Here is an 18,517-nt window from a genome sequence, read left to right as displayed (position 1 = left end):
AGATATTAGCAATATAAAATATACATGGGGTCACACTACCATGGCAGGAGTCAATTTCTGTAAAACAGAGAAAGAGAGAGAAAAGGAAAAAAAAGACAGAAGGCTGAGGTAAAAAGATGTGCACATGGTGTAGGAAAAGAAGAGTTAGTCATACAGATGTGGTCCAGAACAGTATTTGGCAGTAGCAATGGACCAAAACAGTTTTCCTAAGATCCAATTTTCTATAAACTTGTTTTGACTAATCAACTATCTGCAGATCATTATTAACTCAGAAATGTGAGCATAACTACTACAGTCCCTCTTCCTGTTACTTGTACTTCTCACAACACTGACTTTTTTCCCTTCCTCAATGTAACATACTTTCATTGTCATTTGTTTCCTCGGAATTGTCTGTATCACCCACCATACAATCAACACCAAAATTTCAATAGATCATCCCTTTACTGTTTTCACTTCCATGAACACTTCACATTTTAACGAGTCTATCAGCAACAGGAGCATATAATCACGGAATGACAACTGTTTACACCGTCAGCAGATAATGCTGAAGATATTTTGAATGAGTGAATACAGTATCTCTCCTTTGACACGTTCATAAAACTGCAAAACAGATGAACCAAAGAACTTGGATTACACCGTGCTATTTATTCTCTTCCTCTTTAGAGACTTGAGGACAAAGGTAAAGTAAAAAAGAAAACTCTTGTAAGAAACTGGAGAACTCCAGTGCAATGCAAGAGGTCACTTCAGTGATGGTGCAAATACATCAATGTACTATACAAAAATATTATGTTGACTGGAATTTCCAATATATTGTGTCTTTTTTATGCAAGGACAAAAAGTAATGTCTTGCTGTTTATGGATACAAATAGTTAAAACAGACACTATCACAATATAAAAATGAAGAAGAAAACTGTTGACAGCTGTGAGGAACTACTTTTAATACTAATTCATTCTCCTCCTTTCAACAGCAACGAGAGAGAGAGAGAGAGAGAGAGAGAGAGAGAGAGGAGCACCAGAGATGGAGTGGGCTATGCCTCCCTAATGTAGTATTATAAATGACAGGAATGGTATGAAAAGGTAATAAATATTTAAATATATCAAGTAATTAAGTAGAAATTGCGTTGTAAAATAAATAACATTTTATACATTACTACATCAAAATGTATTAGGTTTCACACAACCCCAAGTCTAGAGATAAAAAACTGATTAACGCCGATATGACTCCCCATATGCTGAAGTGTTATTAAACGACAATAGTTAGGAGTTGGTGACACAGATGTCCTGTTTGTTATCAGTCATTCAATTTCCACCAATTTGACATTCGCAAATTGAGGTGAAAAGAAAATGTGTCTCCAGCAACACTAAAAAGTTTTGCCTATGGCAAAATTCAAAGTACCTCAAAATATCAGAAGCCTTATATGCTGAATGCACTTCAGTGCCATTAATATATATTTCTTTAGCAGAATTACAATAGATTATTCTCATTACAAAAATTATTTTATTTAATGTTTGGTCTTATGACATTTGGATGTAGTGCATTTCATACTGATGTATGAAATTGATCTGTTTGTATGTGAGCATCATCTCAAAAATATGAAATAACAAAATTGAAAGTAACTTAAAGTAACTAGAAAAATAAGCGACAAAAAACAGAGCCAAAAAAATTCAGAATCTGTGGATTACAGAAAGTTATGGGGGGGGGGGGAGAGGGAGAGAGGGAGGGGGGGAGGGAGAGAGAGAGAGAGAGAGAGAGAGAGAGAGAGAGAGAGAGAGAGAGAGAGAGAGAGAGTGTCGCAGAAAACCCCAGCTGCCATTTGAGAAAATGATGGTGTACATCGAAACGAGTAGAAATATATAGAAAGAATGCAGCAAGACAAAAGTAAGACCGAGATGTGAAACATGTTCGATGGACAGAATATGCGGTGTGAAAAACACCGTAATAGGGAATAAAGAAAACTGTGAAAGAAATCAGAATAAAGGTCGTCACCATCCTCATGACTTCTCTTTCTGTCCTCTTACCAACTAGCAAGTGGTCCTTGACTCGACTAATATTTGAATTCCTCTTGCTGCTGTTATGGGTATGTGGCACAGACTTCAATTCCTACCTTCTACTTTCTCTTTCTGTACCTCTCCACTTCCAGGGATACAGATCAGTATTATTACCCTGAAAGTCTACCAAGATATAAATGGTGTGTGTGTGTGTGTGTGTGTGTGTGTGTGTGTGTGTGTGTGTGTGTGTGTGTGTGTGTGTGTGGTTGGGGGGGGGGGGGGGGGGGAAGATTGTAGGTAGGTATTTAACCACACATTTTACTCAGTTGTAATTCTAAATTCTGAAAACACTTTAGCAGGCCTCAAGTTGCAGTAAGCAGTGGCAAATAAATGGATGTTACACAGAATTCTAATCAAAGACACAGAAAAGCTAATATTAAACAGAAATCACAACATCTTAAGGAGACAAACACCCTTGGTCCATATATAAAGTACAAAATAAAGTTTCTACCTTGGAATGCTATCTGGAAATTGTAATTGACAAGGTGTGTGTGTGTGTGTGTGTGTGTGTGTGTGTGTGTGTGTGTGTGTGTGTGTGTGTGTGTTGTCCCCACACATAAATAGTTATGTGCTGCTGCATACATAAAGTTTAGTGCTTCATTTAAAATGGAGTATTGATTCCCCAACATAACATCATTGTATCAGTTCACTGCACCCCAACAAATCAATCATTTATACCTACGCAACAACCTGTGAAACAATAAATAAATGCTTATATACTATGATTTAACTTTGGTATCATGCATAAAAATCAAATAAATTATTAAGTTACATTCTCTTTCGCTTTGTACACAATGAATTTACATGCATACTATTATGATGTGGCAAAACTTGCCAAAAAAGGGAGTAGCTTTCTCGATTCGAAATTCAAAGTACTTAACTAGCGTATTAATTGGTCACCTAAAAGAAACATTCATCAATACACACAAGAAAGGAAGTGTGTTCCTGAAAATTTTCCCAGAACAAGAATTCAAATGTAAGGTAATAAATGCTACTAAAAATAACTAGCCTTCGTGCTGGGGTGCAATAGGCAGTAAATAAACATGTATACCTTTAACAGTGTTTTAACAACAACGTCTTTTTCAACCACTTCTCAGGTTTCAACAAACAACAAGAACATTTACATACATCAATACACAAACAACTTTCTTATTATAAGCTAGTAATACGACAGATATGTAAAAAGGATTTAATAAACATAAGTCTCAGTCTGTACAACTATGTATAGCTCTTTGCTGAAAAAATACTGATTTGCTCATAACAATACAACAGTATACTATTTCATAAAATATATCAACTAGAATATTGCTTCCACATGTATGTTTTTGACAGGAAATAGTACATGTGGTTCATGCAAAACCTCCCTCACGAAAAAGGGTTGCTACGCCTCTTCAGTGAACCGAACTTCTTCTCAGCCTCATACAGTTGTTTATCGTTTCGCAAAACTTCGAATGGCACAGTCACTGCCTCTTGCACACCGTCCTCAGCGCCATCGCTTGAAAAATCCTCAAAACTCATATTACTGAAACCAACTGGTGCCACTTTATGAGCCTTATCGCTACCAATTTTCTTCGAAGATTTAGAAGTTTTCTTGTGTAAAGCTGTCGATGTTGTCTTAGAACTTTTGTGTGACTGTTTCGATAGAATGTCGTCAAATTTATCCTCTGGACCCGAATTTTCTATGAGATGATATTTTGATTTATCACTATTTTTAGACCGTTCTTTTTTTGTCAAGTGCTTTGGTGACTCTGGGTGATCAGCTTTGGTCCTGACACTATCGAGGCTGAGAGTAGGTTCGGCAGGATAGGAATGTTGAGTCTGGCACACTTCAGGCTGCGCGAGATACAGGAAACCTGAAGCTACACTTTTTATAACTGACGAGTGGTGCTGGTGTCGCTTGAACTCATTGTCTGTTCTTCCGGATTCGGGCACTGTTGTAGTTTCGATCAGCCTTAAGGAGTTCGGTCTGGCAGCTTGCGGTTTTAACAGAATCTGGGATGTCATTTCACAAAATGGAATTGCCCCAAACAAATCTTCCTCATGACCATCTGGTTTGACAGGATTCTGTACAGTCTGGCTGACAGGATTGGACTCTGGCAATTTCACATTATGAGATTCCACCATTCGGGAACTTTCAGCAGACTCAAACTCAACAGATAATGATGATTCAGCAGCACCAACATTATAGTTCTGAGGAACAGCAAAGTAATTTGGATTACTGAAATGAGTCACATCTCTATTAATATTTGGTGAGACCATAGGACTCACTGAAGCTGCCTGAAAAGGTGAATGTTTAATAACTGAGTTATCATCTCCATGTCCATGGCTAAATGGATTTGAAAAGCAATCAGAATTAAATGGAGATGAACCAAAGAGATCCTTCCCATTGGAAAGCCCATCTGAAGTCTCATCCTGTTCTGCAATTGGAGGCACAGTTGTAGCAAAGTGTGCTGCTGGAGTTTCAAATCTAGAAATGACATCTGAAACAATATTGTCCTTGAAACACGAGCCGACTAAATCCCCTACATTTTCATTTTTATGACAGCGAATCTTTTTCATGTGATCAACACTGTCATCACCTTTACTTCCATAGATTGAATTCTCCCTTGTAATACCTTCCTTAGTGTCTGTCCCTCCAAGGTCAACCAAACAAGATTCTGTGGGTAATGTAACAGGAGCTCTCTCTTCTGGTGGAGTCACAAGATGAGGAACTGGTGAAGAAGACGTAAAGAGGAGTGAAGATTTTCGACCTCCGCATACGATGTCCATTGGGGAAACTGCCTGACTCGTCGGCTGGCTGCGACTTTGATAATGAGAAGACTTCCTCCCAGTCGTTCTAGTCAGCGATCGTACTGATGCAGGTTTCTGAAAAGGAGCTAAGGCAAAGACATCACAGCTGGTATCTTTCACAAGTTTTGATTTCGGTGGCACACTCATTTCGGCAGCATCTTTCCACAAGTCACTTTTGCTCTCAGTTTCTGGAGGGGTGGGGCTTTTTTCTCCACAATTCTCATCTTCTGTATCAAGTTCATCGTCGGCTAACAGTGGCTTGTCACCGTACTGGTGGCCGACAAAAAGCATGTCATCAGCACAAGCACTGCCCTCGTCGTCTTCTTGCTCTATAGTCGGTTGCTGTAACTCTCTCGTTTTGATAAATATCTTGCACCTCTTCCTTTCGTCATCTTCATGAGTTGTGACACTTTCACATTCTGCATGGTATGCAGAAGAACCGCATGTCATTATGCTTTCAGATATTGTTTCATCATTCTTCTTCATCTTCTCCCTGACATATTTCTTATCATCATTGATATCTCCAATTGCATCATCTTCATTCATTGCACGAAGGTCACTTGCAGATCCAATGGAATCATCAGACACATTGTCATCGTACGATGCTACCTCAGTTCTTACCTCTTTTTTAGATTTTCGCACAACAGATGACATGGCATTTCTTCCACGTCTCTTTCGACGTGTGCTACTTCGACTCGAATCTAGAACAAAAGAAAAAGTCATTACAATTTGTCCACTTTTAAAATATATGATTAATAATTGACATATTGATCTTGCATAGGATATTAAATTTTGTGTGTGTGTGTGTGTGTGTAGGGGGAGGGGGGAACACACTGTGAGGAGATATCACTGTGAATGAAACCTGGCTCCATCTTTATAAACCTAAAAGCAAACTCCAGCTGATTGAATGGCACCATTTAGATAAATAAATTTTTGTGTAAATGAATTTTTAGTCTTTGAGTTGCTTATGGCTTTCAGGATGACCCACATATGCTAATGATAAGGTATGGTGAGAATCATCAACATTACTACTATTTAACAACATTTCACCTCAATACATCATCATACAAGTAAGGCTTTGTATAAACAAACAATGCATTACCAGTTTTTTCACATTACTGTGTTTTGCCCTGTAGTATGGTCTTTGGGTGATAGTACACGGTTTCACCTTGGTAAGAAATTTTGATAATGAAAGCCTACAATTTTTTTAAAAATTTCGTATTGGTAGTATGATATCCCCGTTTCTACTAGGGTGGTTACTTGTAAGCTACTCTATGTCATCTTTTTTCACTTCCAGCCGTATGTTATTTAGGGTGACAGGAAAACTTATAGGTTTTTGTTATTTCAGTCTGTTTTAACAAACAAGAATGATCCAATTGCATCCAATAAAAGTTCTCTCTAAATTCACAGAATAGTTCTCAAGTTATCTGGGAGTGAGTAAGGTTTCAATGTGCCACTTCCACTACAAATTTAGCCAGGATATATATTTTGATTGCAAACATTCTCCTGCAAACAGTTTGAAATATTTTCAATGATCTGGAATCAGAGTCAGAATTTAGGTATCTAAACAACACATCCTATTTTCATCCTTCTAAATTTCACAATCGTGTGGATTGGGAGTTCTGTAGAATGAATAATCTGCTAACAAAGAGTTTTTACATCTGTAAGCAAAAACCCACAAGCTACCATGTAAAGACTTACAAACTTCCTATAGCTTTACTTTAGAAGATACAGTGGAGTGATAATGTTCTCCCCAACATCACTTTGAGAGTGTTTTCTCTAGGAAAAGAAAATAGTTTTCAATAACATGGGTCCAACTAGACAAGATACGAGAAATTTTGGTGAAGTCAAAGAATTATTTTGACAGGATGTCAGTATCCTAAATGGAAGACGAGGTGCCATTGCACAAGCTAGCTGGCCACTCTACTGGAGATATATATAGTGTACTCCTGTAGGCTGTATTTAGGTCATACTATCCTATAAGAGTTTCTTTCTTTATTTATGATGAAAGTGTTTTCACAATATTGTGAACATCACATAAAGCAATGCCTCTTTCACTAATAGCTAACTTCTAATTTCCTTGGATTAATCTTTGCACACTGCTGATGGAAAACTGATCGTCAGTAATTGCTGAAATGCACAGATGTCAGGAGAAGAAAGGACAGTTTTTTCCCCGCAGGCTGCACTAAATCTTTCTGAATTGCCACTTTGTAGTGGGGCTGTGTTGCTGAGTTTATCATGTGGATGGTTGGTTTGTGGGATTAAAGGGAACAGATTGCTACGGTCATCGGTCCCTTTTTCAAAAACTTCAAACACCCACATAGAATAAAAATGAACAATGGACATGACAACAGACGACATACGACAAGAAAGACGCAGACTGAGACCAGACAAAAGGAATTAAAATCATACAGAGTGTGACAGTGGTTTGCCGACCATAGAGACAAAAAAGGAAAAGCCAACCACCTAGGAACACACTAAATAATAACCCAGTCTAAAATCGTAGGCCAAAGGCCAGACTCATAACAAAAAATGACAAACACTCAGAGTAAGTGATTAAAAACCCCCTGCCTGAATAAAACGCAAAACTAAGCCTGCCATGGCAGTGTCATCTGTTAAAAGGGCAGGGAGCATATCAGGCAGCGCCAATGTTTGCCTGAGCACAGCTAAAAGCGGACAGGCCAACAAAATGTGGACCATCGTCAAAGCCGCCCCGCAGCGACAGAGGGGTGGGTCCTCACGGCTCAGTAAATATCTGTGCGTCAGCTGGGTGTGGCCAATGCGGAGCTAACAAAGGACAACCGAGTCCCTGCAAATGGCTTGCATGGATGACCGCCACACAGTCGTCTTCTCCTTGACAGCACAGAGTTTATTAGGTGTGGTCAGAAAGTGCCATTCAGCGTCCCAAAGTGTAAAAACTTTGCGGCGTAAGACAGCTCGCAAATCAGTCTCCGGGAGGCCAATGTCCAGAGTTGGTTCACTGGTGGCCTGTTTGGCCAGGCGGTCAACAAGTTCATTGCACGGGATGCCGACATGACCAGGTGCCCACACAAAGACCACAGAGCGGCCACAACGGGCAAGAGTATGGAGGGACTCCTGGACAGCCATCACCAGACGAGAGTGAGGGAAACACTGGTCGATAACTCGTAAACCGCCCAGGGAGTTGCTACAGATAACTAAGAACTCCCCTGAGCAGGAGCGGATATACTCTAGGGCACGGAAGAGGGCGACCAGCTCAGCAGTGAAAATGCTGCAGCCAGCCGGCAATGAGTGTTGTTCATAATGGTCCCCTAGAGAGAGCATAACCGACACGACCAGCAACCATCGAACCGTCATATCAGGTGGAGGTCAAGCACCAGTTAATTGAGGAATGGGACAGAGTGGGAAAAGGGAGAGTGGGTTAGGTCACAACACACAACACATTATCAATTACCAGGAGGAAACCACAAGATCAAAAAATTAGCGTGCCAGCGCATCTGTTACCACAACTGAAAATCACGAACCACATGCTACTGTGTCATCCTCTGCCACCGGTGTCACTAGATGGTAGTTCTACTTTGATTAGTTCCTTGACTGTCATCATATAGCTACTGAGTGTATCTCAGTTCTCCCACCTAATAGCTACCTGTGGCACCAACACAGGTCTAGACTACTAAACCGCTATTCTAGAACCCAATATATAACAAAAATTTTATTTTCAATATTTCACATAATTAAACTTCAAAAATTTAAAATGCTGTCGTAATATACTCATTAAGAGATAACCTGATGTTAAAAGTTTAGCACAATAAGACAGGTATTACAGCGTGTGTATTGAGGCAGCGTAACAGATGGAATGCAAATACCCAGACTATATCTTTATCCAATAGTTGAGAATGAGAGCTCTTTGTGACTTCCAACAAACATTCACATAATTTATGAAACACAAATTATGAAACTTTTTCTTGTTGAACCTCCCATCCCTTCTCTCTCTCTCTCTCTCTCTCTCTCTCTCTCTCACACACACACACACACACACACACACACACACACACACTAAAGGATAAAAGTTTATCACTTATTAGTACATTTTCATTATTCATACAGTCAAACTTCATCATCAGGCATCAAATTTTAACATATTGCTTCTTTGCTACTAACTCTATTTGCAATGCCCTTGCAGACAGTATCTACATCCACAAAAGTATGGAATCACCGTGCTAAATGCATGCCTGAATACAAATGCAGATGATAGCCAAGCCTGTTGGTTGCTCCATTGTGTTTCAACATAAAAGGTACCTGTGGAATGTCCTTAATATGTTGCAAATGTCAGTCATGGTCTGAACAGTGTTCTGTGAAGTTGTGAGTGGATTATGTCAGAGTTACGTGAAGTCAAACGTGGACAAATTTTTAATGCTCGTACAGTGGGTACTTCTGTATCCAAGATAGACGAAGTCTTCCGTGTTGCAAGAGGCATCGTATCAAAGACGTATACCAGATACAGGGAACATGGAAAAACATCAACTGACAAGTCACAATGCGGATGAAACTGTGTTGAGTGATCGTGATGCATGGTAGCTGAAGAGGATTGCGAAAAAAACAGGGTATGAGAGCTACAAAAGTCAAAAACCCTGTCCGCACCAAAACAATACAAAGGGAGTTCCACAAGATGGTAAGGCATGGTACAATTTCAAGACAACACATCAGTGATGCAAATGCCCATAACAGAAAAACGTCATGCTGAAGCCATAAAACCTGGACTATGGAGCAATGGAAGAATGTCATTCGGTCGGACCAGTCTTGATTAACTCTGTTTCCAACTTCTGACTGAGTTTACAGCACAAGAGTGAAAGATGGTGAGGGTCTGATGATGATTTGGGCAAACATGTCGTGGCATTCCATGGGCCACATGGTTACTCTGTGAAGTAGCATTATTGCCAAGGATTAGGTGACCATTTTGACGGATCAGGTCCACCCCATGGTAAATTATTTGCTCCTCAATGATGATGCTGTGTTTCTAGGCAATAGGGCTCCTATTCACACAACTTGCATTGTCCAGGACTGGTTTTGTTACAACAAGGATGAGTTGTCACATCTCCCCTGGCCACTACAGTCACCATATCTCACTGTTACTTGAGCCTTTGAGGTTTACTTTGAAGAGAAGGATGAATGACCCCTATACACCTCCATCATCGTTACCTGTATTAGCCACTATTTTGCAGGATGAATACTATAAGATTCCCTTGTAAGCCATACTGGGCCTGTATTTTTCCATTCTGAAATGACTGGAAGGTGTTTTGAATGCCAACAATTTTCCTATGCTGTATTAGGCATGGCAATATGTTTTGCTTTTGGTGTTTTCACATTTTTGTCCACCCCTGTGCATCACTAAATATATCTGCAAATTTATACGACTGCACGACATACAATTAAGAAGATATGACAACATGAACATTGAGATGTGTGGAAAAGCAGCTTTTGCTTAAAAGGCTGCCCAAATTAACCAGACTATATTCATCGAGTATTTCATAATGAGAGCAATTAGCGACTTCCATAAACTTTGATTGATTCCTGATTCTTTTACATCCAGAATGATTTTGACACCATGCCTCACAAGTGACTTTTAATCAAATAGCATGCCTATGGAGTATTGTCTCAGATGTGTGACTAGATTCATGATTTTCTGTCAGGAAGGTCACAGTTCATTAGTATCTGATGTAAAGACATCGAGCATTCCCCAAGGATGTGTCAAAGGCCCTTTGCTGTTCTTAATCTACATAAATGAGATGAGATACAATCTAAGAATCCCTCTTACATTGTCTACAGATGATGCCGTCATTTACTGTCATTAGATGAACAAAACCAACTGCAAAATGATTTACACAAGATATCTGTATGGTGCACAAAGTGGCAACTGACTCTAAATAATAGAAATTGTAAAGTCATCCACTTGAGTATTAAAAAGAATCCTCAACATATCAGTTACATGATAAATCATACAAATCTAAAGGCTGTAAAATTAACTTAATATTTAAGGATTACAATTACAAATGATTTAAATTGCAATGGGCACACAGACAACATTGTGAGGAAAGCAAAGACTGATTTATTGGCAGAACACTTGGAAAACGTAACAGGTCTACTTAGGAGACTTCTTACACTACGCTTGTCTGCCCTCTTTTGGAGTACACTGTGCAGTGTAGGATCAGCATCAGATATAATAGAGGGAGAACATAGAAAAAGTTCAAAGGAGGGCAGCTCATTGAGTGGGACTGGTACAATATGCGAATTGAGGTGGCAATCATTAAAACAAAGGTGTTTCTTGTTCTCATGAAATTTCTATCACCAATTCTTTCCTTTGAGTTTGGAGATTTTGTTGGTGCCCACTTACATAAGGAGAAATGATGATCACTACAAAATAAGAGAAATTAAAGCTGACATGGAAGGACTTGTGTGTTCTTTTTGCCGCACATTGTTTCCGAGTGGAATGGTAAAGAAATAGCTTGAAGGTGGTTCGATGAACCCTCTGCCAGGCATTTGATTGTGAATTACAGAGTTATCACGTAGATGTAGATGAAGAACTTTTAGCACAACTTCAAACCTATGCTTTAGTCAAATATTTAATTCATTAACTCATTTGCAAAGTAATCAAGCATCTGAAGCTGTTTTATATGTGACAGTTCGATTCTTTAAAGAATTGGGAGTTATTGGTTGAACCCTATTCCAACAAGTGGCTATCATATCTGCAAACCTCTCACCTACAGCATTATCACCACATATACATAGGTGCATGAAGTGTTTTGCTGTCAACAGCACGAATGAGGAATTTTTTCCTGTTTAAAAACAGAGAAACTGGTTACGTTATCATGAGAACTTATAATCACCTAAGCATAAAATAAAAATGCTTCGAGGTTTAACAGTTCACCAAAACTTGAATGTATCTGGCAAGTTAATATTAGAGGTTGGGTTGAGATTTTAGCCAGGATAATATCTCATATAAAATGTTCTCAGTTTTCTTGCCACATCAAATCTGGGTACAATCTCAAGATGTCAATGATTACCACATCGTCTTCGTCAGGAGCGACCATTTGTTAGGGCTGCTGTTGTGGTGGAGTTATATAGCCCTTTAAAGCTTCTGTTTGGTCAGTGTATGTTGTCACAATTCATGCTACCATTCACATGTGTAGTGATACTAACTGCACTGCCCAGTCCAAGACAATTTTAATTATGTATTACATACAATACTGCAGGTATTCAATAAACATAAAAAAGAAAGTACATTTCAAATTTCTATCTGTCCATTCTGTCCTTTTCTATGAAGACATTTCTTGGCAATTCCAATTATTATGCTTTAAAAAAATTTTTTTTCCTTCGCCAATGACACTATTTTTTGCCCTACTCCCCACTTCGATTTTTAATTCTTGTAATTACATTTGTCAGTTCCTCTGCGGAGCTTTTTCAGTAATTCATTTTTTAATTTAATTTTATTGGACTTTAGTTGGAATCAATACATCCATTTACAAGTGCATTTTAAAGACAGTAAAGATTCCAGAATGAAGACAGTGAATATTGTTAAATCATAGGGATATAGTTATTTTATACATGAAGTATGAATTTGCAAACATCAGTAGTTCAACATTTATGTATGTTGTAGGGAGTAGTAGGTTTCTTGACTCATTTCGAAATACTGATTCTCTGAAGTTTGCATATTAAGAGTAACGCCCCCCAAGATGTAGAAGAAATGCCCAACAACTGGTTCAACAAGGGTGTAGTAAGTGACCTCTTTCATACATGAATAATGCTTCCTTAGGATTCTTCCAATACATTTGAGTCTGCCATCTGCTTTCCACATAATTTTATTTCCACATTATATCATTCTGAACAGGTGAACCTAGAAATGACATCATGTGACACCTCAAGCTGCTGTTTGAGTTATTCTTTATTGTGTGTTTGGTTTTGGTCAAAGACTATTATCAAGTACACAATGTAAAAATATAATATTTATGATGTTCAGTCGTCAGGCACAGGTAGATGCATCTACCTCTGCACAAAAAAGACATTTGTATTATATCTTTGATAGGCCTATAGTGTTTATTATATAGGTACATAACTCTTGCTGTGGACTAAAATGTATTGGATAGTGGTCTTTGACTGAAGCCACTCGCATGATAAAGAATAAACTGAAAACCAGCTTATGGTGTTGCATAATGTCATTTCTACAATTTAAGCAAGCAGTAGAATACAATCAACAAAAAATATTTTAGGTACTCCTAGACACCTCTAGGTCGTGGCTCATTCTCGTGGGCGATTGTCATTTATGTGGTCAAACAATACCAGTTTTTTCAGATATTTAGGTACATTACATTAGTTAAAGGTTACACAGAGTTAGTGCTTGCAGAAAGGTAGACGTGCATCGAACCACTCACCAGTTTCTCTATGATTCTCCTCACTGTCGTCTGAAGACACATCATCGGTGTTGAACGTGAGCTTCTCATACTTTGACCTGTCCTCTGCAGGCGCTCTCACGTAGGGAGGGGAGAGGCTGGAGCCCAGCAGCAAGGCGGAGGCTGTCTCCGCTTCGGGGGAAGAATTGCTGCTACCATCACACATCCAGTTCTCTGACCTCTCACAAACCTTTAACAGTCCTGCGAACACACAAAACATCAGACGCGTATGAGAGGCCTCAGAACTTTACGTACAAACATAATGGCTGATTTACCTAAAATTAGCATCCCCAATGTATTGCAAATGAAACGTGGTATTCTTACAGAATGGAGTTGGACACAGGGATTCAAAATTTTACTTATGGGGTGATTCCAGCAATTTTGGGAAAGTTGTTCAATACCATCATGTGCTCATTTATTACACACAACAAGACCAATTCTTGAAACTAAACTAATAGCAGAGGTGATTTAAGAGACAACTGAGTTTGTTATAAGTTTCTAGCACAAATATTTGAGATGCTATTGTTCCATTCTATGTGCTCAGTCCATCTCATTACAACCACCACTGGCAAGACGTTAGTGCCCATTGGCCAACAGTTTTTGTTGCCTCTGTAACTGACTTCCAGTAATGTTGGAGGCTCTTCAGTTACAGACATAGGTATACCTAAGGCAACAGCACTGGTACTTAGGTCATAGCACAGGTTATTCTACAGCTGCTCTTAAATTTCTTTTCCTGTGCAAAGGTTGTAAATACAACCATTACTCTGCTCGGCCATTGCCCCATTCTGGCAACATTATACAGGCGCAAGCTAAAAGAATGTCCTTCATGAGAACATACTGCTACACCTAATATGAAATCCTGACTGCTACACCTATACTATGCAATTCGCCTTATGGCATATGATGGAGGACAAGACACTTAGTCTCAAACACTACACAACGTGCATTGTAGTGACAAGCAATAATATAAGTAGAAGCCTGTACTGCAGCTGATGGCCTCATTTTCAACCCACACAGGTCACTGTGATACGCAATGACATCAGGCTAATGGGGTCGAGTGTGACGACAATTACTGACAAACTGTTTGTACCAGAACCCTTTAACAAACAACAATGTGGCCCAAGAAAGATCTTCAAAACATTACTGGAATGGTTTTAATGCCCTATCACACACAGCAAACAATCAACAATGATTCTTAATTTTATAAATGTACTGCAGCATCTGAAGACAAACTGTCTCAGATTGCACCTCATAATGGTGATACAGTTGTTTTATAAGCACACTGTGTTACATTAGAATTTCAATACACACAAAGGTGGGTAAAATATTATTTCTGGACTGCTCATGTCATTGTATCACTGCATCTAGTTAGTTTACATTTCTGGTTGTGATAGCACAAATGAATTGTGGCAGTTCGAACGGGTGTGCTGGACCGAGACTCGAACCAGGCACCTTGCCTTCTGCAGGCAATATTTGTGACCATCTGAATTATCCAGGTACAATCTCAAGCCCGCCCTCATGGCTTCATTTCCACCAGTACCTCTCTCCTACAGACCAGACTTCAAAGAGTAGGTCTCCTGGATAACTTGCGGTAATAGCACTCTAGGAATCTTAAACCCCTAAAGAAAAATGAGGGGCACTTTAAGCAAACATAAATATCAACAAAACTCAACTTGCTACATAGGAATTCAGCTACAGTGTTCTTCAAATCTGAATGTTTGATCCACTTCTGTACTTTGCTTTTATAAATGACCCACCCAACAAATGGAACCCCATGACAGAAGATCCAAAAGTGATCACACAATAAACCACTTAACATAAAGTCTGAAAAGGGTTACAACTGGTTCAGCGCCAGTTTAACATCCCAAAAAGTCACACAGTGCATTTCAAATGATTAAAAGTGAATTACAGGTCTCAAAGTAGTTATTACTGGCTATAAACTAAATGAAAAATTCAGGTGACGAAAAAACAAGATCTTTATATAAAAAAAAGTTAGTTTGGACAAACTGATCAACATTCATTTCAGCTGGCTTTCAACTTAGATGCATCTCTGAATGGCAGGCAACAATACTAAAACACTATCTGTAGTATTATGGTAAAATCTTATTGGATAATGCAACAAAAAATAAGTGAAGGCTGATGAAGTGATAATATGGAAAACATCAACAATGCACTGTTTCAGGCTTTCTTGATGCAATAAACACTGCCAAGGCTGCTTGACAACTTTGCTGAAACTGACATTCAGTAAAAGTACCAGAAAATTTATTTACAGGCTATGAACACTACACCTGGCAATGCAATTCGAGAACTGAGAACCAAGAGACCACTGCTATGCACCTGTAAGTCAGTAGCTCACAAATTATTTTTATTGTATCTCAAGACAGTGCCAAAGCTAAAGGACGTTGCTTAATATATTCACACTCATGTTCCACCGTAATATTTAAGACTACACTGTGGTCTTCCAGCAGCAATTCACACTGTCAATCAAAACTGACAAGAAGATGATCAGAATATAGCAGAGGTTTAACAACTTCTAACTATACTTTGGAGCATCAGAACTCTTCAAAGATGTTGGAATTCTTGTATTCAATACATTTGTACTTAATAATAAAAGTTTGTTGCAGATGAAATATGGACAAGACAAAAAACTAATTTTTATATCCACATAGAACTTCTACACAGAATTAAGAGCGGCATTCTGTGTTCAGGTACAAACACCTTGTGCAACTCATCTGCAGACATCAAGTGTACCAAACTGAAAAACCGTGGATAACAAGAAAATATTGTAAGCCTTCATTACTAACCATTACTTCTATAAATTATCTGAATCCTTGTTAGTACTGTAAGGAAATATGTTCACAGTACAGTAAGTATCCACTCTACTATATATAGAGACCAATAAAACCAGGAAAAACTTTTACCTGCCAAGCTGCAGACTATGCCGCAAACAACGAGTGGGGCAAATGACAATTTTCAGTTATACATAAATTGCTTCCACTTGTCAAGTGAAGATTCCTATATTCATTTTGTGTGTGTGTGTGTGTGTGTGTGTGTGTGTGTGTCCCACTAATGCCTACGAGCATTTTGCTGTTTTATTTACAGCCATGTCAGACTGTAAGAACCAACATAAACTGAGCTTTTATGGAGCTGTGGAACTGATGGTATAGCTAACCAGTGGACAATGACATATGTAATCTTCGTAAATACATACTTAAACTGGATGAAGGTGGGACGCAGCTGGCATAATTTTTATTAAAAATGAAATTCCTCCAGCTGTACTTAAGATTTTATATTTACTTCACTACTAATTTCGGTGTTGCGTCAATGCTATCTTCAGGCCCGTACACTTTGATGAAATCAGTTGTGTGTGGCACAGTCTAGGAGTCCGCGGTGAGACCAACACGTGCTCCACATGGATGGCGGGCAGTAACTGCATGTGGCAGTTAAAGATGGCAAAACGAAAGCTCAAGTTTTAAATTTCTTGTTCAACAAATCATTCACACAGGAGAATTGTAGACACATATTGTGGTTTGACCACTGAACAGATTCCCGTACGGATGACATAGAAATAAGCAATTGTGGTATAGACAAACAGCTGAAGGAGTGGGTAACAAATAAGTCACCAGGTCCAGATGGAATACCAATTCGGCTTTTCAAAGAGTACTCTATAGAAACTTCCTGGCAGATTAAAACTGTGTCCGACCGAGACTCGAACTCGGGACCTTTGCCTTTCGCGGGCAAGTGCTCTACCAACTGAGCTACCGAAGCACGACTCACGCCCGGTACTCACAGCTTTACTTCTGCCAGTATCTCGTCTCCTACCTTCCAAACTTTACAGAAGCTCTCCTGCGAACCTTGCAGAACTAGCACTCCTGTAAGAAAGGATATTGCGGACACATGGCTTAGCCACAGCCTGGGGGATGTTTCCAGAATGAGATTTTCACTCTGCAGCATGTCTCCGCAATATCCTTTCTTCCAGGAGTGCTAGTTCTGCAAGGTTCGCAGGAGAGCTTCTGTAAAGTTTGGAAGGTAGGAGACGAAATACTGGCAGAAGTAAAGCTGTGAGTACCGGGCGTGAGTCGTGCTTCGGTAGCTCAGTTGGTAGAGCACTTGCCCGCGAAAGGCAAAGGTCCCTAGTTCGAGTCTCGGTCGGGCACACAGTTTTAATCTGCCAGGAAGTTTCATATCAGCGCACACTCCGCTGCAGAGTGAAAATCTCATTCTGGAGTACTCTATAGCATTGGTACCTTATTTTACTTGCATTTATCACGAATCTTTTGCACAGCACGAAGTACCAAGCAAATGGAAAAAAGTGCAAGTGGCTCCTGTCTATAAGAAAGACAAAAGAACAGATCCACAAAATTGCAGACCAGTATCTCTAACATCGGTTTGCAGCAGAATCCTTGAACATATTTTCAATTTGAATATAACAAATTTTCTACAGACCGGGAAGCTTATGCCCATGAATCAGCAAGGTTTTAGAGTGCAAGCTGAACTTGCCCTTTTCTCCCATGATATACAGCGAACTACGGATGAGGGGCAGACGGACTGATTCCATATTTCTAGATTTCTGGAAATCGTTTGACATGGTGCCCCACTGCAGGGTGTTAAAGAAGGTTCAAACATGTGGAACAGACTCACAGATAGATGAGTGGCTCGAAGACTTCTTGAGTTATAGAACCCTGTATGTTGTCCTAAATGGCGAATGTTCATTAGAGACAAGTGTATCGTCAGGAGAGCACCAGGAACGTGTGATAGGCCCACTATTATTCTCTATATACATAAATGATTTGGTGGGCTGCTATTTACAGTTGTTTGCTGATTATGTATTTAAATATCTGGCTGTAACATTGCAAAGAGATATGAAATGGAATAAGCATGTGAGGATTGTAGTAGGAAAGGCGAATGGTCGCCTTCAGTTTATTGGGAGAATTCTAGGAGACTGGATGTAGGACGCTAGACCGATCTATTCTCGAGTACTGCTCGAGTCTTGGGATCCATACCATGCCGAATTAACAGAAGACACCAAAGAAATTCAGAGGTGGGCTGCTAGATTTGTTACTGATAGGTTCAAACAACATGCAAGTGTTACAGAGGTGCTTCGGGGGGAGGGGGGGGGGGGGATGCAAAGGAAATGACTAGCATTGGTACGGGGTACCCTCTGCAACGCTCCGTAGAGAGGATTGCAGAGCATCGATGTAGATGTAAATTCTTTGAACTGGGTAGAAATCACTTATTGTGTTCCACAAGGCTCA

At 39.4% G+C, this 18,517-nt stretch overlaps 1 protein-coding gene across 2 annotated transcripts in view; it reads right to left on the bottom strand.

The window, feature by feature from the left end:
- Positions 1–2,415: 2,415 nt before the first annotated feature.
- LOC126095047 (BMP-2-inducible protein kinase) overlaps positions 2,416–18,517 on the bottom strand; it is a 258,480-nt gene continuing 242,378 nt past the window's right edge. Inside the window, exons 15-16 of one of the 2 annotated variants that reach the window (XM_049909726.1) lie at positions 13,245–13,463; positions 2,416–5,540 (exon numbers count right to left, since the gene is read on the bottom strand). In XM_049909726.1, coding sequence (XP_049765683.1) covers positions 3,415–5,540; positions 13,245–13,463 — 2,345 coding nt within the window. In that variant the 3' untranslated portion in view covers positions 2,416–3,414. The remainder of the gene's footprint in view (positions 5,541–13,244; positions 13,464–18,517) is intronic. The other variant, XM_049909735.1, reaches the window with a different exon arrangement.

This window comes from Schistocerca cancellata, chromosome 1 (assembly GCF_023864275.1).
Source record: "Schistocerca cancellata isolate TAMUIC-IGC-003103 chromosome 1, iqSchCanc2.1, whole genome shotgun sequence".
NCBI classification, from domain to species: domain Eukaryota; kingdom Metazoa; phylum Arthropoda; class Insecta; order Orthoptera; family Acrididae; genus Schistocerca; species Schistocerca cancellata.
This window is presented reverse-complemented; position numbering and strand designations above follow the sequence as displayed.